The following is a 21,214-nucleotide window of genomic DNA, read 5'->3' as shown; positions in this document are numbered from 1 at the left end:
CCAGGCTGATTTCCAACTCCGGAGCTCAAACAATCCGCCCGCCTTGGCCTCCCAAAGTCCTGGGATTACAAGCTTGAGTCACCGCACCCAGCCGGTTGCTGCTTCTAATTTAACAAGTAGAAACACTGTAACGGGGGCCGGGCGCGGTGGCTCAAGCCTGTAATCCCAGCACTTTGGGAGGCCGAGACGGGCGGATCACGAGGTCAGGAGATCGAGACCATCGGCTAAACCGGTGAAACCCCGTCTCTACGAAAAAAATACAAAAAACTAGCCGGGCGAGGTGGCGGGCGCCTGTAGTCCCAGCTACTCGGGAGGCTGAGGCAGGAGAAGGGCGTAAACCCGGGAGGCGGAGCTTGCAGTGAGCTGAGATCTGGCCACTGCACTCCAGCCTGGGCGACAGAGCGAAACTCCGTCTCAAAAAAAAAAGAAAAGAAACACTGTAACGGAATTTTAACACCCTTTCCTCGAAAAAATTGGAGGTACACGATTTGAGGAACAGATTATAGTCCTTGAATTAGTATAAGATCATCTTACTGAAAACTTCGTCTTGTTTTCCTTCACTGGGGCCTGGGGCTGGTTCATCCCGGCTGGTGCTTGGACATCAGCCGTCAGGGCCCGGTACCTCCCCCTTCTGCCGAGCCTTGGAGACAGGTGTCTAAGGACGCTGCCACGGCCACGGTCCCCAGAGTGGCCAGGAAGCCTAAGACAAGTCGCTTCCCCATTCTGGACTTCGGTCTGTGAAATGGGAATGGCACGACGTTCCTAGGATTCAGTGCGATGATACGAGGGCCAGGCCCGAGAACTGCGCACGTCGCGGCGGTTTCCAGAACATGATTCCAGGGACCGAGTGCTCCGGGATAGTCCCACTGCCAGAGTTTGGCCACGCGCGTGCGCCCCAGTTTGCGGAGGAAGTTTAGCTCAAGAGCTTTTCACAACTGGTTTCTTTCCCCAAAAGGTCTTTTACCTTCGGTGTCAGCCGCCGCCAGCCAACAGGAATCTAGTTAGGGGCTGCCCATGTACCCCTGGTAGAGGCCCTGATATTTAGCCCACGCACAGACGCCGACGCTGCAAAGCCCTCCGCGCTCCTGCTCGCCTGTTCCGCTCGAGTTCTGGCTCCCGGTCACTGGGACCGCCCACGTCTCAGGTGGTACAGCTTGGATGCAGGTCTCCGTCCCCTTCTTCCGCTTCCGGCCTCGGCTCCGCCCTCGCCGGAAGCGCATCTACAGCGGACTGGGCCTGCACTCGAGACGTGGTGGCTGGCGCGTCGGCCGGCGCGGTGGGATGACGCACAGAGGCAGCGACCAATGGGAAACGGCTTAGGCCGGAGCGCCCGCCCCCGCCCAGCCCCGCCCCCGCCCGGCGTCGGGCCGTCGGACGGGCGGGAAGGGGCGGCCGCTGGGGCAGGATGGCGGCGGCTGCGGTGGGCGCGGGCCCTGGCGCGGGGGGCCCGGGCGCAGCAAGCAGCAGTAGCGGGGCGCGCGAGGGCGCGCGGGTGGCGGCGCTGTGCCTGTTGTGGTACGCGCTGAGCGCGGGCGGCAACGTGGTCAACAAAGTGATCCTGAGCGCCTTCCCGTTCCCGGTGACCGTGTCGCTGTGCCACATCCTAGCTCTGTGCGCTGGGCTCCCGCCACTGCTGCGCGCCTGGCGCGTGCCCCCCGCGCCGCCCGTCTCGGGCCCCGGACCCAGTCCGCATCCGTCGTCCGGCCCGCTGCTGCCGCCGCGCTTCTACCCGCGCTACGTGCTGCCGCTCGCCTTCGGCAAGTACTTCGCGTCCGTGTCAGCGCACGTCAGCATCTGGAAGGTGCCGGTGTCTTATGCACACACCGGTAGGTTCCGCGCCCGGCCTAGGGGGCGGCGGCCGGGGCGCGCAGCTTGGGTCTTGGGCGCATGGAAAGGAGTGCGCCGCCCGGGGCGCGTCCCGCCGGACTGAGAAGTCAGCAGAGGGGCTACCAAGGCTTTTGGTAGGGGAGGGACACGCACAGGATTCTTAGGGAGAAAAGGGGCTGAGAAGAGAGCTGGGAGGTAAGCAAGACAGACCACAACTGCCGTGGTGGGAGGAAGCCCTACCGACAGAGAAGGGGTGAAGAGGTCTGAGGGGCTGCCAAGCCCTCCCATCCAGCCGTGGAGGTGGAACAGGTTGGGCCCTGGAACACAGGCAGCCCCTTGAGTGCCCTTCCCTCTCTTTGCAGTCAAGGCCACCATGCCCATCTGGGTGGTCCTCCTGTCCCGGATCATTATGAAGGAGAAGCAGAGCACCAAGGTAACCCCGGGCAGGGACTCTGGGCAGGTGGGAGCTCCAGGGGGTTCCTCCCTGTTGCCAACTGGTGACGTGGTCAGGATCCTGGTCTGCAGGCTGCCTGGCTTCCTGTCAAATAGGGAAGTCAGTGTAGAGGCCTCCAGTGGCCTTTTACTACTCAAGTTCTAGAATCACGCTGTGAGCAATGGTGTGTGGAGTATGTGTACCTCTGTGATCTCTGCTGTGTGGTCTTAGGAACACTGTTGTCCCTTTCAGATACAATTTTCCTCCCATACCCTACCTGGGTTTGCTGGTAGGTAACGGGTTGGTCACATTTTGGCCGTACACCCCATGTGTGGCCTTTCCAGTGGGACTAGGGACGGATCAGAACGCTGTGGGATAGGTTTACACTTTTTTTGAGACGGAGTTTTACTCTGTTGCCCATCCTGGAGTGTAGTGACACAATCTCAGCTCACTGCAACCTCTGCCTCCTAGGTTCAAGCAATTATCCTGCCTCAGCCACCCGAGTAGCTGGGACTACAGACATGCAACACCACACCTGGCTAATTTTTTTTTTTTTTTTTTTTGTATTTTTAATAGAGACAGGGTTTCACTATGTTGCCAGGCTGGTCTCAAACTCCTGACCTCAAGTGATCAGTCTGCCTCAGCCTCCCAAAGTGCTGGGATTACAGGCGTGAGCCACTGCACTTGGCTAGATTTTCACTTCTTTACAAGAGAGAGCCGTCGGGGGACCTCCGGGATCCGAAGCCAGATACGATCAAAGGAGTTTGATCTTGGCAGAATCCAGCAAAGTCTTAGAAATTAAAACAGCCAGAAGTTGTGATGGTCTGGGAACAGAAGCGAAAGCAGCACACAGGACTCGGGGCTGCAGAAGGAGGATGCTTTGGGCGCAGTCCAAATTCGGTCCAAGATGCCAAACCAGGGTATTTCCTGGCTTGGGGCAAGAATAGCCATGGCTTTAGCCAGAGACAGCTTTGTCCGGTATCCTCAAGTGGAAGTTGGGTGCCTGTCGTCCCAGCTGGAATCCATTTCATGCTGGACACCGTGCCTCTTTTCCAAGTGGTTGGTTTCTGGCATCTTGTGTTTTATGTAACTCAGAGAGGCAGTGCCCTGGATCAGCTTATAGAAATTGGGCCACCTATGGCTGATTTTTTTTTTTTTTTTTTTAATTCCCGCCTGTCTTTGTCCCAGCAAGACCTGTGTGTGCTCTGCAGTCTCGCTCCCCCAGGGTGATGTCAGACTGTGACTTGGCTCCTGGGAAGTCAAAGTTTTCCCAGAGGTGTGTAGCTGCATCACCGGATATCATCGTGTTTATCAGGTTTCCCCGTTGTACGGGACATTGTACCCAGCTTGGGCAAGGAGCCAGAAACTTCACACAGTGAGGAAAGACTGGGAATTGACCCGGTTAGACAGCCAGACTAATTATAATGACATCATAACTTTTGGAACCTGCCCTGCAAGGCAGATAAGGCTGGTAGTCATCATTCCTGATCTCAGGTTTTCCTGAGATGGACTGAGAGGGGAGAATCATGTGCCTGAGGGCCACAGCCCAGTATTGGGGAAGCTGGAATTCAGGTCCACAGCCCCCACTCTGCCCTCCTTGTGGCATGACCACTCCGTCCTAAGATCTCCACCTCTCCTACCTCTCCTTAAGAGTGTTTGTTTGTTTGTTTGTTTTTCTGAGACAGAGTCTCGCTCTATTGCCCAGGTTGGAGGGCAGTGGTGGATCTCAGCTCACTGCAAGCTCCGCCTCCTGGGTTCAAGCAACTCTTGCCTCAGCCTCCTGAGTGGCCGGGATTGCAGGCGCTTACCATCACTCCTGGCTAATTTTTGTGTTTTCAACAGAGACAGGGTTTCATCATGTTGGTCAGGCTGGTCTCAAACTCCTGACTTCAAGTGATCTGCCCTCCTCGGCCTCCCAAAGTGAAGAGTGTTCTTGGTAGGACAGGGTTGAGCCAAGAGTCAGAAGAGCTGGACATGCGGGAATGGATCCCGGTGGATCCTGGCAGTTGGGAGTCGTTTAGCCCCACATGCCAGACCTTGTTGAAGGCTTTCTGTCACTATGTTTGCTACTCGTTCATTCAGCTAGCGGCTATTGAGTGCCTACTGTGTGCTAGGCACCAGGATAAAGCAGCGAACAAGGACCTGCCCTAAGGTTGTACACTAATGGAACTGGATGATGTAACAGAGTGGGTGGAGAGGCCGGGCGCGGTGGCCCACGCCTGTAATCCCAGCACTTTTGGAGGCCGAAGTGGGCAGATCACGAGGTCAAGAGATCAAGACCATGCTGGCCAACATGGTAAAACCCATCTCTACTAAAAATACAAAAATTAGCCGGGCATGGTGGTAGGCACCTGTAGTCCCAGCTGCTCGGAAAGCTGAGGCAGGAGAATCACTTGAACCTAGGAGGCAGAGGTTGCAGTGAGCCAGAGATTGTACCACTGCACTCCAGCCTGACGACACAGTGAGACTCCGTCTCAAAAAAAAAAAAAGAGTGGGTGGAGAGCTCTCTGCTGGGGAAGCCCAGGCAGTGGCCCTGGGAACACAGCACAGAAGCCTCCCAAGGTGGAGGTGGGTTGGAGAAAGCTTTCCTTGTGAAGGCAGGAGGTCAGCGGGAGGAGAAGGCATCAGTGGAGTGTCCCAGCCAGGAGTAACCATACTGGAAGAGCCTGAAGTAAGAGGGAATGGGAGCTGGGCGCGGTGGCTCACACCTGTAATCCCAGTACTTTGGGAGTCCGAGGTGGATGGATCCTGTGGGTCAGGACTACAAGACTAACCTGGCCAACATGGCGAAATCCTGCCTCTACTAAAAGTACAAAAAAAATTGGCCAGGCATGGTGGCACATGCCTGTAATCCCAGCTACTCGGGAGTCTGAGGCAGGAGAATTGCTTGAACCCAGGAAGCGGAGGTTGCAGTGAGCCAAGATCGTGCCGCTACACTCTAGCCTGGGTGACAGAGTGAGAGTCAGTCTCAAAAAAACTATTTTTTAAAAAGAGGGAAGGGGGAGCCTTACAGAGGATCAGGGCTTCAGACCCTGGTGTGTCAGTGGCAGCTGAATAGATCTGTGGAGTTAGGACCAGCCCTGGGCTGTGGCCCTAAGCAGAGGCTCTTAATGAGGGTGACCGTATGGGAATAGGGCTACCCACAAATAAGCCCTGCCTCTGGCGCTCTAATAACCACCTGCCCCGAGCCACCCCCCGGAGCATCACTGTCACAGCAAACACCATTTTCAAAGTGTTAGGTAGTATCCCTTTGCTGAGGGAGGAGAGAGGCCTTTCCCTGGGCCTCTGTGGTGGGCGGCCCAGCTCTAGTCTGGCCTGTGGGCAATTCTTGATGGCCTCTTCCTGCAGGTGTACTTGTCACTCATCCCCATCATCAGCGGCGTCCTGCTGGCCACCGTCACCGAGTTGTCTTTCGACATGTGGGGGCTCGTCAGCGCCCTCGCCGCCACGCTGTGCTTCTCGCTTCAGAACATTTTCTCCAAAAAGGTATTTGGGTACCATCAGCGGACGTGCATGGGGTTTCAGGGGTGTGCGGGCGGCAAGCTGGTGGCATTGGAAAAACAGGCTGAGTCGAAATTTCTTTGCTATTGGAGCAGAAAAATCTTGATTGCCATCTGCTGATTTTCTGTTTGTCATTTTGCTTTTTAAATCGTTTTGATTTTTTGGCCGGGCGCAGTGGCTCACACCTATAATCCCAGCACTTTGGGAGGCCAAGGCGGGCGATTCACTTGAGGCCAGGAGTTCAACAGCAGCCTGACCAACATGGCAAAACCCCATCTCTACTAAAAACACAAAAATTAGCCAGGCATTGTGGCATGCACCTGTAATCCCAGCTACTCCAGACACTGAGGCACAAGAATTGCTTGAACCCAGGAAGCAGGGGTTGCAGTGAGCTAAGATTGCACCACTGCACTCCAACCTGGGCAAGAGTGAGTCTCCATCTCAAAAAAAAAAAAAAAAAAAAAAAATTCTATTATAAAGTTAATGTGCTCAATAAGAAAAAAATAGAGAAAAGCTCTTTTACTGAGACCAGAGCTCACTGTCGCCCAGGCTGGAGTGCAGTGGCACAATCATAGCATACTGCAGCCTCAATCTTCGAGGCTCAAATGATCCTCACACCTCAGCCTCGCAAAGCACTGGGATTACAGGCATTAGCCACCAGGCCTAGCTGAAAAGTTCAATTTAAAACAAAGTTTCAAAACTTGTTGAAGCCTAGTGCAGTGGCTTACATCTATAATCCCAGCACTTTGGGAGGCCAAGACAGGAGGATCACTTGAGGCCAGGAGTTTGAGACCAGCCGGGCAATACAAATAGTGAGACCCTGTCTCAAAAAAAAAAAAAAAAAAAAAAAAATTATTGCTCTTAACTCCTGTGATAATCACACACTTTTCAGGTACCATGGTTAATGCAGTTTCCGTATTGGAAATACCAGTTATTTCTAACTTTTCATTGTAATGTAGATACAATTATGTGTGTGATGTTTTCCTGTCTCAGTTATTTCATTATGATAGGCTTACAGTTCTCAGGTTAGAGGGTATGAAACGTTTATCACTCTTTTTTTTTTTTTTTTTTTTTGAGACAGAGTCTCGCTCTGTCGTCCAGGCTGGAGTGCAGTGGCGTGATCTCGGCTCACTGCAAGCTCCGCCGCCCGGGTTCACGCCATTCTCCTGCCTCAGCCTCCCGAGTAGCTGGGACTACAGGCGCCCGCCACCTCGCCCGGCTAGTTTTTTTGTATTTTTTTAGTAGAGACGGGGTTTCACTGTGTTAGCCAGGATGGTTTCGATCTCCTGACCTCGTGATCCGCCCGTCTCGGCCTCCCAAAGTGCTGGTATTACAGGCTTGAGCCACCGCGCCCGGCCTATCACTCTTAATATAATTTGTCTGGTCATATTCTAGAAAGGTTATACCAATTTTGCCTCAAACCAGTGGAATTTCAGAGTGCCTACTTCAGTTCGTCCTCACCAGCACTGACTTACTGCTTTATTTTTGTTTTCTTTTCTCAGTCGTTTATGCGTGGAACATGGTGCTTGTTTCAGGCCTGTGCTGTGTATGTCCTCACAAATGCACTTGCAGGTTTGGTGTTCAAGCTCAGATGTCGGGGTTAATGTCCAGCCACTGTGTTTGGGGCCTGAGTCACTGGAGCCCTTTTTGCCACTTATAGTTTTAATCACCCTCTAAAGAGGCTTTCCTTTTCCAGGTCTTGCGAGATTCACGGATCCACCATCTCCGGCTGCTCAACATCCTGGGCTGCCACGCCGTCTTCTTTATGATCCCCACCTGGGTTCTGGTGGACCTCTCGGCTTTCCTGGTCAGCAGCGACTTGGTGAGTTGGACAGCACCAAGAACACGCCATTTTCTTGGCTAGTTCCAAAATAGGTGCTTTGCTGAGGAGCTGTAGCTGCATGTTAACATTGGGGTGTTTTTTGGGCACCTGGCAGCCAGCCCTTTCAGCCGTCAGCCCTCTGTAATGACTCACAGTGGCGGTGCACACCGTCGAGGAAGTGGGTTTCCATGCGTTTCCTTCTCTGGTGTGCTTGATCCCAGGTGCTGATAGCTGCTGTGTGGGCGCCAGTAGCATCAAGGAAGAGAAGGTGACCCTTTCATGTCCTGACAGTATGGTCCAGAGAGCACACTGACTTTTTATTTTTCCTCATTTTTTAATTTAAATGTTTTTTTTTAGAGACAGAACCTTGCTCTGTTGCCAGGACTGGAGTGCAGTGGTACAATCATGACTCACTGCAGCCTTGACCTTAACCCGGGGCTCAAGCGATCCTCCCACCTCAGCCCCCCAAGTAACTGGGACTACAGGCGAGTACCACCATGCCTGGCTCATTTCTTTTACTGTTTTTGGAGAGACAGGGTCTCACTGTGTTGCCCAGTTTGGTCCTGAACTCCTGGTCTTAAGAGATCTGCCTCGGCCTCCCAAAGTGCTGGGAGTACAGATGTGAGCCGCTGTGCCTTGCCAGCCCTGGAACTTTGAAAACTGTGCGCTGGCCAAAAAAAAAAAAAAAAAAAAAAAAAAAAGGTCGAGCACGGTGGCTCACGCCTGTAATTCCAGCACTTTGGGAGCCTGAGGCGGGTGGATCTCATATGAGGTCAGGAGTTTGAGACCAGCCTGGCCAATATGGTGACACCCCATCTCTACCAAAAATACAAAAATTGGCCGGACATGGTGGCTCGCACCTGTAGTCCCAGCTACTCGGGAGGCTGAGGCAGAAGAATCACTTGAACCCAGGATGTGGCAGTTATAGTGAGCTGAGATGGTGCCACTGCCCTTCATCCTGGGTGACAGAGCGAGACTCTGTCTCAAAAAATAAATAAATAAGAAAGAGAAAAGAAAATTGTGCGCTGCCTAGGTGTGGTGGCTCACGCCTATAATCCCAGCACTTTGGGAGGCGAAGGTATGTGAATCACTTGAGGTCAGGAGTTCGAGACCAGCCTGACCAATATGGTGAAAACCCGTCTCTACTAAAAATACAACATTAGCCAGGCATGGTGGTGCACACCTGTAATCCCAGCCACTTGGGAGGCTGAGGTGGGAGAATTGCTTGAACCCGGGAGGCAGAGATTGCAACTGCAATTGCACCACTGCAATCCAGCCTGGGCCACAAGAGTGAAACTCCATCTCAAAAAAAAAAAAAAGAAAGAAAGAATATAAAAGAAAAGAAAAAGGGGAAAGGAAAAAGAAAAGAAGACAAGACAGGACAGGACAACTGCGTGCAGCTCAGTTCCTCCCCTGGTCTCTATTTGCATTTACTCCACGTTGAATCTTTCTGCCACCTACAGGGTCTGCCTTCAGAGAATGTGTTATAAATGAATGCAGGTGCCTGCAGTGAGGAGGAGGCCAGTGTGATTCTTCCAGACTCGAGCTAGAAAGAAAAAGTAAATATTTATTGAGGTCTTAATGTGGTCTAGCTGGATTTGTGACATTTCTTATCTTTAATCCTTGGCTCCACCTGCTGAAGTAGTGGATATTACCTCTATTTTCCCAGTCAGTAAACCATGGCTCACTTTTCTCACTTTCCTTTCACATTGATGAGCTGTAATTCCTCTATGAAGAACTTCCCATCTGCCAGGACTAGTTTGTTACCTTGAAGTATGGTACGAGAAAGGCAGTTTAATGCTTAACTGTTCCTTTTGATGACTGATTTTCAGGATAGAGAGTTGGAGCTTACTCCAAATGTTGACCAGAGTTGAGGGTTTGTTTGGGGGTAGGGAAGGGGTTCTCTTTTTTTCTCCAGCATCATTGTGAACTTTATGTATTTGTCAGTTGCATGAATTACTTGTTTTCCTAGTCAAATTGTCCTGTCTTGGCCAGGCGCAGTGGCTGAAGCCTGTAATCTCAGCACTTTGGGAGGCCGAGGTGGGCAGATCACTTGAGGTCAGGAGTTCAAGACCAGCCTGGCCAACCTGGTGAAACCCCATCTCTACAGAAAATACAAAAATTAGCCAGGCATGGTGGCGCCTGCCTGTAATCCCAGCTACTCCGGAAGCTGAGGCAGGAGAATCGCTTGAACCTGGAAGGCGGAGGTTGCGGTGAGCCGAGATTGCGTTACCATACTCCAGCCTGGGCGACAGGGCAAGGCTCCATCTTAAAAAAAAAAAAAAAAAAAGAAAAGAAAATGAAAAAAAATTGTCCTGTCTTAGCCACTGGAGCCCTTCTGATTGGTTCCCTGCCCTTATAGCCCTGTGGGTGAGCATTTATCGCCCAGCAGGATGCCTGCCTTCACCTTGTGTACTTCCCATCCCAGAGCTGTAGTCAGCCCCTCCTTCAGGGCTCCAGGTGCCGTTAGTGGGGAGCAGTGTTTAAAGACACGATCCAGGCGCCGTGGGTGTTTTTTGCTGCTGGGTCATTGTTATTCAGCCTTTGCTGTGAAAAATTAGGAAGTACATACCTGGGGCAGCAGCAAAGAGTTCCTAGCAGTTAGTTTCACTTTCAGTTGAATAGTCCAGATCTTTGCCGTGTTGAATTTCGTATTTAGTTCTTGTTGCTGGTATGCTTGGTTCCTCTCCTCGTTTTCTTAGTTGCTTATTCTACCCCAGTTATTCACTGATGTTATTCTACTGTATACTCACTCATATAATCGCTTCAGAGTGAACATTCCCATGGCACAACCGGAACTAGAGTGCTGAGAGAAGGTTAGTATTTCTTTGCAGGCCGGGTGCAGTGGGTCACACCTGGAATCCCAGCACTGTCGGAGACCGAGGTGGGTGGATCCCTTGAGGCCAGGAGTTCAAAACCAGCCTGGCCAACATGGGGAAACCTCATCTCTAGAAAAAATATAAAAATTAGCCGGCATGGTGGCGTACACCTACAATCCTAGCTACTAGATAGGCGGCGCTTGCAGTGAGCCGAGATCACGACATTGCGCTCCAACCCGGGTGACACAGCGAGACTATGTCTCATAAAAATGAAAAAAAATGAAGAAGTCTGGCCATGATTCCTGTCCCGTCCACCCTGTCCCCTCCCCGACCATGGATAACATTTCTTAGGCTCCTGGTTCACCTGTTCCATATTTTTGCAAATACAAGCAAATTTGCATGTATAATCACCCTCTGTCCTTCTTACACACAGAGTAACTTTTTATTTTATTATTTTATTTTATTTTATTTTTTGAGCCAGAGTTTCGCTCGCAATGGTGTGATCTCAGCTCACTGCAGCCTCCGCCTCCCGGATTCAAGCAATTCTCCTGCCTCAGCCTCCCGAGTAGCTGGGACTACAGACAGCCACCACCACGCCTAGCTAATTTTTTTTGTATTTTTAGTAGAGACGGGGTTTCACCATTTTGGCCAGGCTGGTCTCGAACTCCTGACGTTAGGTGATCCACCCACTTCGGCCTCCCAAAGTACTGGAATTATAGGCGTGAGCGACCATGCCCAGCCCAAAAAGTAGCTTTTTAAATATACAGGGCAGGCACAGTGCCTCACACCTGTGATCCCAGTATTTTGGAAGGCAGAGGCAGGCAGATTGCTTTAGCCTCAGGAGTTTGAGACCAGCCTGGGCAACGTGGCAAAACCTCATCTCTATGTAAAACAAAACCAAAAATTCACCCGGCATAGTGGCACATGCCTGTAGTCCCAGCTACTTGGGAGCCTGAGATGGGAAGATCACTTGAGCCCAGGAAGGTCAAAGCTGCAGTGAGCCATGATTGAGCCACTGCACCCCAGCCAGCATGACAGAGTCAGGCCCTGTCTCAAAAATAAATATTAATAGACAGTCATCTGTCCATATCTGTGGGTTCTATACTAGTGGATTCAACCAACTGCGAATTGAGAATATATGGTAGAAAAACAATTACAATACTACAATAAAGAATAATACATATTTTTAAATAATACAGTATAACAATTATTTGTATAGCATTTGCATTAGGTATTATAAGTAATCTAGCGATGATTTCAAGTAAATGGGAGGATGTGCATGGATTACATGCAAATACTAAACTATTTTATAAAAGGGACTTGAACATCTATAGATGTTGGGATCCACAGGGGTACCTAGAACCAGTCCTCCGTGGATACTGAAGGGGAGCTGAACTCTTCCGCGCTTTGTTCATTTCATCTCATCGTCCTGGAGAGCTCTTCATAACGACACAGAAGGCCTTTCTCATTTCTTGTAGGGCTGTGTAATATTGTCAGTGGGTTTCCCACCGGTTCCTCTGCTGTTGTGTGTTACAGCTCATTAGGGTATGTATGTGTCCACACATGGACAGGAACATACAGGCTTTTGCTATGGTCTTTTGTCTTTGCTTTTCTTGCACTCAGGACATTTTGTGTTGTTATTGTTGTTCTAGTGATTATCTTTTGTTGTTGTTGTAATACATTGAGTAACCTCCTTTTTTTTAGTTGAGGCTATGTATGTTATGTTTGTGGTGTTTTGTTTTGTTTTCTTTTTGTAGAGACAGGGTCTCCCACTGTTGCCCAGGTCGGTCTTGAACTCCTGGCCTCAAGCCTTCCTCCCACCTTGGCCTCTCAAAGTGCTGGGATTACAGCTGTGAGCCACCACACCTGGCCCATATGTTTTGTAACATGAGCATGACCTTGTGTATTTTAATAGCAGCCCTAGGCACACACCGTATTCACTAATGTTGCAGTCTGAAGATGGGGTTCCCACATGTCTGGGTTCCTCTTTGTCTTGCATCTTCCATGTAGACTACACAGATGGCAGGTTAGTCAGCGTCGTCGCAGGCCCGTGCTGCAGAACAGGCGGGAGGAGGATGAAATGGGAGAATGTCAGCTGGTATCTGCTGCTCTCCCGTCTACCAAGAATCAAAGGCTGGAGTGGGCAGTTCCCAGAGATGCCTGGCCCAGTTGCCAGATGGCTTGGCAAAAGACAGGCGGGGATTCCTAGACTCTGGAGCAGGCGGCCTGGTTTCAAAACTTGGACAGAATGCACGAAACAGCTACTTGAGAACCAAGAAGTAAATGGTAGCCCGCAGATGGCCGCGGGGAAGGACCAGAATTCAAGGTGCCTTGGAGCCAGCGGTGAGTTCATCATTCTTGTTCCTCCTGCGTCTTCAGCCTGGATACGAGGCAGCTCAGAAGGTAGATGCAGGCCCTGAATGAGAACAGAGATGTTCTCTGTTTGGAGTTTGGAGAGTGGGAAAGGAGACTCCTAACCCTCAGAGAGAATGGAGGAAATCCCCTATTAGGCTTTTTCCTTTTTTTTTTTTTTTTTTTTTTTGAGTTGGAGTCTTGATCTGTTACCCAGGCTGGAGTGCGGTGGCGCGATCTCAGCTCGCTGCAACCTCTGCCTCCAGGGTTCAAGAGATTGTCCTGCTCCAGCCTCCCATATAGCTGGGATTACAGGCACGTGCCATCACGCCCAGCTAATTTTTATGTATTTTTTTTTTCTTTTCTTTTCTTTTTTTTTTTTTTTTTAGTAGAGATGGGTTTTACCATGTTGACCAGGCTGGTCTTGAACTCCTGACCTCAGGTGATCTGCCCACCTCAACTCCCAAAGAGATAGGATTACAGGCGCTAGCCACCACACCTGGATGCCTGTTAGACTTTTTCTCATTTTTGTTGTTTTTTTCAGTTTTGTTTTGTTTTGTTTTGAGATGGAGTCTCGCTCTGTCACCCAGACTGGAGTGCAGTGGTATAATCTTAGCTTACTGTAACCTCCACCTCCCAGGTTCAAGCGATTCTCCCACCTCAGCTTCCTGAGTAGCTGGAATTATAGGCACGCACCACCACTCCCAGCTAATTTTTGTATTTTTAGTAGAGATGAGGTTTCACCATGTTGGCCAGCCTGGTCTCGAACTCCTGACCTCAGATCATCTCCCCACCTCAGCCTCCCAAAGTGCTGGGATTACAGGCGCCAGCTGGCACGCCCAGCTGTCTGTTAGGTTTTTTTTGTGTTTTCTTTTTTGCCTTCATCTCTTGTGTCCCAGGCCCCCAACAATCCTCTGTCAGCAGCAGCAGTTTCCATAGCCACCTAAAACCCTGAGAGAGGGGACCCTTCCTCTGCAGTTTTAGGAAACTTGGTCCTCGGAGCATGGGAAGAGCCCTTCTGCAGCTTGTTCTTGCTCCGTACTGTCACTGCTTGACCCTCAAATGGGGCTGTAATCACAGGAAGTAAACAGCCAAGTGCGGTGATTAAACCCCAGCTTTCTGGCTGGAGGGCCATGAAAGGGAGGGACTAGGAAACTGGAAAGTACTCAGGAGATCGTGTGGAGGGAGGAGCTGAGGACAGCGACCTCATAAAGTCGCTGACAGAATCCCAGGCTCGCCCCGAGCGTCACACGTTGTGAGGATCAGATCCTAAACTGCATACCAAAGACTGAGAACAGAACTGTGGGAGAGACCACCGCTCAGCTTTCAGACTGACCACGGGCAGCACAGACTCAGGACAGAGCCAAATACCACTGGAAAGGCTTTGAAAACATAACTGACATTGGAACCACGACCCCACAGAAGGCTGGTCAAGCCTGCAGCCTGAACCCAGCATCATCAATTGCCTGCTAAAAAAAACATCAACATTCTTCATAGGATGTGAATAAGACCCGGACTTTTATAATATGCTCAATGCCCGGGATTCCAGCCAAAATTACATAGTTTATGAAGAACCAGGAAATTCCAGGTGGTTGGGAAAAGACAACACGGGCCAACAGTACAATGACAAAGATGTTGGGATTATCAGACAAAGACTTTAAAGCAGTGATTATCCCAGCTGCTCAGGAGGCGGAGACAGGAGAATCACTTGAACCCGGGAGGCAGAGGTTGCAGTGAGCTGAGATTGCACCATTGCACTCCAACCAGGGTGACAAGAGCAAATCTCCATCTCAAAAAAAAAAAAGAGAGAAGAAACTTTAGTACATGGAATGTTACATACAGTGGAACATTACTCAGCAGTGAAAAGGTGCCAACTCTTGTCCCTCACAACCTGGATGAATGGCAGATATGCTACCCTGAGTGAAAGCAGCCTGTCTCTGAAAGTTCCGAGCCATGTGATTCTAGTTCTGTGACAATGTCCCAAGGACACACGGATCATGACAGAAAACATGGATGGTTGCCAGGTGTAGGAGGAGGGGGTTAGGACAAAAGAGAAGCCCCCCAGGAGTGTCCTAATCCCCGATGGTCGTGGTGGTTCCATGAATTGATGCATTTGTTAAAATGCCTGGAATTGTGCACCGCGTGGACACATCAGTCCATCTTATTAATGTATCTTTTTTTGTTTTAAGCCAGATTGGTTGGGTTCCTTTCCCGGAAGACAGATACCTATGCAAGCAGGAAGAAAATAGCTTGGAAGTCCTAACCCAATCACCTTAGGGAGCGACCCTGGGAGAACAGGCTGGCCCACCCTGGAGGCATCCTGGTGGGCTCGTATATATTACAGGGGCTATTCCTCCAGTGAGGTTGCCTGCAGAAGCTGCAGGGTGTATGGCACAGGTAAATGGACTTGCATTTGGGAGTTCGAGTCTTGACTTGGTTGACATTGAGCTGGTCGCCTAAACGTGTCTTCCTTGCGTTGGAGAGGACCATGGGATCCTTCTCTCTTGGAGTGCAGTGGAGATGGAGTCAGGCGGACATCCTGCAGCTCCAGCGGGGCCGCCAACCAGTCGCCCTGGGCTGAGCCAGCTCTGTCCTACTGTGGCCAAGGTCAGCGTGGCCTGGAAATTGGCCTACAGGGCGGTGCCTACCTGATTCTCACCTGTGTGCCTGTCCTAGGACCAGCCTAGATTCTTTGGGGGGTTCCATGACCCTGATGTCTCCTAGTTGTGACTTCTTGATTTCTGGATCCCTTATTCAGAATGGCCTCGTTTTGTTCAGGGTCAGATGGTAAAGTTTTGTGGGATTTTTTTGAGACAATGTCTTACACTGTTGCCTAGGCTGAAGTGCTGTGGCACCACCGTATTTCACTGCAATCTTGAACTCCTGGGCTCAAGCGATCCTCCCACCTCAGCCTCCCAAGTAGCTGGGACTACAGGTGTGCACCACCATGCCTGGCTAATTTTTTATTTTTCTGTAGAGACAGGGTCTCACTGTGTTGCCCAGGCTGCCCTCAAATGATTTTCCTTCCTTAGCCTCCCAGAGTGCTAGGATTACAGGCGTGAGCCATCACGCCCAACCTAAACTGTTTTTTGTTTGTTTGTTTGTTTTTTGAGACGGAGTTTCACTCATGTTATCCAAGCTGGAGTACAATGGTGCAATCTCAGCTCACTGGACCTTCCGCCTCCCAGGTTTAAGGGATTCTCCTGCTGCAGCCTACTGAGTAGCTGGAATTAACAGGCATGCGCCACCACACCTGACTAATTTTGTATTTTTAGTAGAGACACAGTTTTACCATGTTGGTCAGGCTGGTCTCGAACTTCTGACCTCAGGTGATCCACTCACCTCGGCCTCCCAAAGTGCTGGGATTACAGACGTGAGCCACTGCACCTGGCCTCAACTGTTGATGATAACATCACCTCTTGTGTTTGTTTAGCTTGAGATTCTTGTAAAGTACCTCCAAAGCTATGATTCTGTTTCATCCTCACAGCAATGGGTGCAGATCTGTGGCTTTCATATTACCGGGTACTTCGCAGGCTCAGGGCCACCTTCCCAGGACCTCCCAGCCTGTAGAATGCATTGTGGCCAGCAAGCAGACCGCTACTTTGCTAAACCCAGAGTTCCTGGCTGTTCACGGCCAGGGAAGGCTTTGGCTTACGTCTTGCTTGGTACCCTTTGGGGACCTGGCTTCACCTGTTTCCTTGGCAGGAGATGGCGGGTGATTTCCCGTGCTGTGTGGTGTCATGAGGTGCTGAGGTCATGGACCTAAAGCACCTGGTGTCTCTTGGTGACATGCCTGGGCTGGCTGCCTGTGGACCATGAGGCTCCACACGAGCCCCTCCGCATCCCTTCCCCTAACCCTGCCAGGTAGATACAGGGAGGCGGGGTCACTGCCGCCCACTGAAGTGCTGTCTTTGCCTTGCGGTCTCTGCAGACCTACGTCTACCAGTGGCCCTGGACACTCCTGCTCCTGGCTGTCAGCGGCTTCTGTAACTTTGCCCAGAATGTCATCGCCTTCAGCATCCTCAACCTCGTCAGCCCCCTGAGCTACTCGGTAGCCAATGCCACCAAGAGAATCATGGTCATCACGGTGTCCCTGATCATGCTGCGCAACCCAGTCACCAGCACCAACGTCCTGGGCATGATGACCGCCATCCTGGGGGTCTTCCTCTATAACAAGGTGAGAGTTGGGGAAGGCTGGGCAGGGAAGGAAGCCGGCCCCTCAGCACCCAGGAAGTCAGAAAAGGAAGGGCCTCCCGGGCGCTGGAGGCTGGGGCTGTAGGTCGAAGCTTTGCCACTGACTGGTTTATGATTTTGGTGTAGCCCCATCCCACCCTGGCTTCCTTTTTCCTGCATAGGCAACCTGAGGTCCTCCAGTCACTCCGGCTGCGTCTCAGCTGGAGATTTCCATCCCTCCTCTCAAAGGCTCTGTTTAGTGCAGTGTTAAGTACATGGGATGGCAAACAGACAACAGAGAGGGCTTGCCTTCCTTTTACGGAGTCTCGCTCTGTTACCCAGACTGGATTGCAGTGGCGCTCCATCCCAGCTCACTGCAACCTCCACCTCCTGGGTTCAAGCAATTCTCCTGCCTCAGCCTCCTGAGTAGGTGGGACTACAGGCGCCTGCCACCACACCCAGCTAATTTTTGTGTTTTTAGTAGAGATGGGGTTTCACCATGTTGGCCAGGCCAGTCTCTAACTCCTGACCTCAGGTGATCCACCCGCCTTGGCCTCCCAAAGTGTTGGGATTACAGGCGTGAGCCACCGCACCTGACCTCTTCATTTGTTTCTTAACACATGTAGATATGGGGTCTCTCTGTTTTGCCCCAGTCTGGTCTCCAACTCCTGGTCTCAAGTGATCCTCCCGCCTGGGCCTCCCAAAGCACTGGGATTACAGACGTGAGCCACTGCGCCTGGCCAAGGACTTTCCTCCTGAGTCTGTCCACACATTGTGGTCTGGTCCATTCATGTCTGCTTTCCTTACTCAAGCCCTGTGACTTATGCTGGCCCCAGAGGTTAACTGACTTTTTTTTTTTTTGAGACAGCATCTTGTTCTGTCTCCCAGGCTAGAGTGCAGTGGTATGATCCCAGCTCACTGCAACCTCCTCCACCTGGGTTCAAGCAATTCTCATGCCTCAGAACTCCTGAATAGCTGGGACTACAGCATGCGCCACCACACCCGGTTAATTTTTTGTATTTTTAGTAGAGACGGGGTTTTGCCATGTTGCTCAGGCTGGTCTCAAACTCCTGAGCTCAGGTGATCCTCCTGCCTCGGCCTCCCAAAGTGCTGAGATTACAGGTGTGAGCCACCACGGCCAGCCATTTGATTGACTGTGAATTATGAGCTCTTCCTTATGTCCTGTTTCATTGCTCTCTTTCTGGCACAGACCAAGTACGATGCAAACCAGCAAGCCAGGAAGCACCTCCTCCCCGTCACCACAGCAGACCTGAGCAGCAAGGAGCGTCACCGGAGCCCACTGGAGAAGCCCCACAACGGCCTCCTCTTCCCCCAGCACGGGGACTATCAGTATGGCCGCAACAACATCTTAACAGACCACTTCCAGTACAGCCGGCAGAGCTACCCAAACTCATACAGTTTGAACCGCTATGATGTGTAGAGTCCAGAGGACAGGATCAGACTGTTCTGTGACTCCTTCCCCGGCTCCCACAGCAGTATCAGAAACTTCTGACAATCAGTGAATGTACAACCCAGCCGAGGGGACAGTGCATAAGTCTCCATCAGAAGACCTGGGGTTCCTGGCCTCCCGTGAGCCGCAGGAGGATCTGTTGCCTGCAGTGCAGACGGCCGTGAGCTCTGGGCAAACCTAAACAGAGACCGGTGTCTCATGCTCTTTCATTCTGGAGTCTGGCATCTGAGGGCCGTGTCCCTGTGGAGATCTTGGCCACGTTGGACCTTTCCATGTGGAATTATTCCCCAAGCAGTGTAGCTCAGAGCACTTGTGTCTGCGTTCCAGATTAACATTCAGGACCCTGTGTGAAAAGCTGGGGTCACTGTGGCTGTAGACCATGAGCTGGCAGTGGGGGTGTCCAGGGCAGTGCTTGAGAACGTCAGACTGGCTACTTTAATTCCCTGGCGCAGATACGCATAGGACCAACAGGGTCACCAAGCAGACAGGGAGCCTGCGAGAATCATTCAAAACATCCCCAGCCACAGAGATGGATCCAGTTTCCTGGTCATCCCTTTAGCAGTTTGCAAGTTCCTGGCAAATGTTCCAAAGCAAAAAGCGGTTGCAGTTAGCATCCAGTTCCTGCCGCCTGGTGCTGTGCCCTGCACGTCAGGGTTGGCATCCACCCAGATCCAGATGGAAGGGAAACGGCTGGCTCTCCTCCGCCTCTTCTTCCCTCGACAGAGCAGGGTGCTTCTCTCGGGGTGGTGAGAAGGATCTTCGGGAAATCATGTTCAGTATTTCAAGCTCTGTTTCTGTGGCACTTGTCTTTTGAGAGAGTCTTCACCTCTTCTGTGATGACTTGGTAGGTTGTTTGGTAGAGAGAGCTTGATTTTCTGAGGCTCTTGCATTTTTCTAGGGAATATTTTGTAGTTGTGTGTGTCTGTTTTTGCCTTGCTCCCCATTATGGGATGCATTAGGACTGGCTTATGGATTGAAAACCGTTTTGTTTCTAAAAGTTTAAAAACAAAGTTCCCCGGCCAGGCGCGGTGGCTCACACCTGTAATCCCAGCACTTTGGGAGGCCAAGATGGGCGGATCACGAGGTCGGGAGTTCGAGACCAGCCTGGCCAACATAGTGAAACCCCGTCTCTACTAAAAATACAAACATTAGCCGGGTGTGGTGCTGTGCGCCTGTAGTCCCAGCTACTCAGGCTGTTGAGGCGGGCGAATCGCTTGAACCTGGGAGGCGGAGGTTGTGGTGAGCCGAGACTGCACTCCAGCCTGGGTAACAGCGAGACTCCATCTCAAAAAAAAAAAAGTTCCCACTGGTGATGCCTGTGTGACACATTTTGGTATTTAGTAGGAAATAATGTGTTTTGAAGCTTCAGGAGAAGCTTCAAAATTGTCACAATTGCTGAAAACAGAATGAATCATGAACATTATCTCAAATAGTAATAGACAAGACCACAGTGTTTTGGTTCCCTGACCTGTTTTTGTGTTTATGTTAGGATCTGAATCATGTTCTGGGTAAGGGGACGAGGAGCTAACACTGCGCTAAGATTTGGTTTGCCAAATCAGATTCTTTGGTCAAGAGTCAGTCTGGGGCCAGACGTGGTGGCTCCTGCCTGTACTCTCAGCACTTTGGGAGGCTGAGGTCGGCGGATTACTAGAGTTTGAGACCAGCCTGGCCAATGTCGTGAAACCCCGTCTCTATTAAAAATACAAAAATTAGCCAGGCATCATGGCACCCACCTGTAATGCCAGCTACTTGGGAGGCTGGGGCAGGAGAATCACTTGAGCCCAGGAGGTGCATGTTTCGGTGAGCTGAGATCACACCACAGCACTCCAGCCTTGGTGACAGAGTGAGAGTCTGTCTCAAAAAAAAAAAAAAAAAAAAAATCAGTTGGGTCTTGGCAGAAATCAACATAAGGAATATGACAAGACCCCAGTAGGTAACCCTGAGTGCTCAGGTCTGAGCTGTGGTCTGTCTTTTACAGCTTCTTGCAAGGACCGTGCCCTCATGGAGGGGACCACGGCTTGGCCTGTGTGGGGTCTTAGGTGATGGCTGCCTTCTTTCTTCTTCACACCCAGCTTCTTGCTGGCACTTGAGGGGAGAGAGCAGCAAATGAGAGGTTCACCTTTTATCTCCCAGCGAGTGAAATGTTTTCCCCGTTCAGAGAGGAAGTAACATCGCTTATGCTTGACTCCTGTTCTTTTTGTTTTTCTTTCATTTGGAACTCTGTATTTAAGATGTTGTGTCAGCTGACACATGAGACACTCCTGGACCACCCTGCTTTTGGTGGTGAGTTTCCGCACCACCGGCCTCAGAAGTGTCCCTCTTCCTTCGTCTCTTGTTCGCTTGCTTTGTATATACTTTGGTCCCAAAGCTGAGACAACTGCTGTGTAAGACGTGAAGGCTGTTATTTGTCAGAAGAACTTGCCGCGTGCCTTCGCCGAAGGCAGTCAAGTCTGCAGTTGGATTTTTCTCACTGGTGAATGACAAGAAACAGGGATCATTTTGCACTGCAGAGAGAGATTACGGGAGTTGTCTGTGATTATAGTACCTGAATCTTTGAACATGTCATCGAACTCCAAAATTAATTTGACCTCCATTCAGGCTTCATGAAATCTCTGATGTTGCTGAAATTTGTATATTATTTTCCTTTTCCAATGCAAGATCTGCTGGTGAGGGGAAATGACTGTTTGGTTTTATTATGGTTTATAAATTAATAAATGGGCTATTTAATTCTGTATATAAATTTACAGCAAGTACGTACACTGGAATGAATGAGGCAGTCACATTACACCAAATCAGCAGATCAAAAGACAAATATT

At 50.8% G+C, this 21,214-nt stretch overlaps 1 protein-coding gene across 1 annotated transcript; it reads left to right on the top strand.

Moving 5' to 3' along the window:
- Positions 1-1,342: 1,342 nt before the first annotated feature.
- On the top strand, positions 1,343-21,138 carry SLC35E1 (solute carrier family 35 member E1). The gene is made up of 6 exons (XM_015440617.4): positions 1,343-1,826; positions 2,190-2,260; positions 5,609-5,746; positions 7,458-7,583; positions 16,686-16,931; positions 18,138-21,138. The coding sequence occupies exons 1-6, from the start codon at positions 1,406-1,408 to the stop codon at positions 18,366-18,368; spliced, it is 1,233 nt and encodes a 410-aa protein (XP_015296103.2). The 5' UTR covers positions 1,343-1,405; the 3' UTR covers positions 18,369-21,138.
- Positions 21,139-21,214: the final 76 nt, after the last annotated feature.

This window comes from Macaca fascicularis, chromosome 19 (genome assembly GCF_037993035.2).
Source record: "Macaca fascicularis isolate 582-1 chromosome 19, T2T-MFA8v1.1".
In the NCBI taxonomy this organism is placed as follows: Eukaryota; Metazoa; Chordata; class Mammalia; order Primates; family Cercopithecidae; genus Macaca; species Macaca fascicularis.
This window is presented reverse-complemented; position numbering and strand designations above follow the sequence as displayed.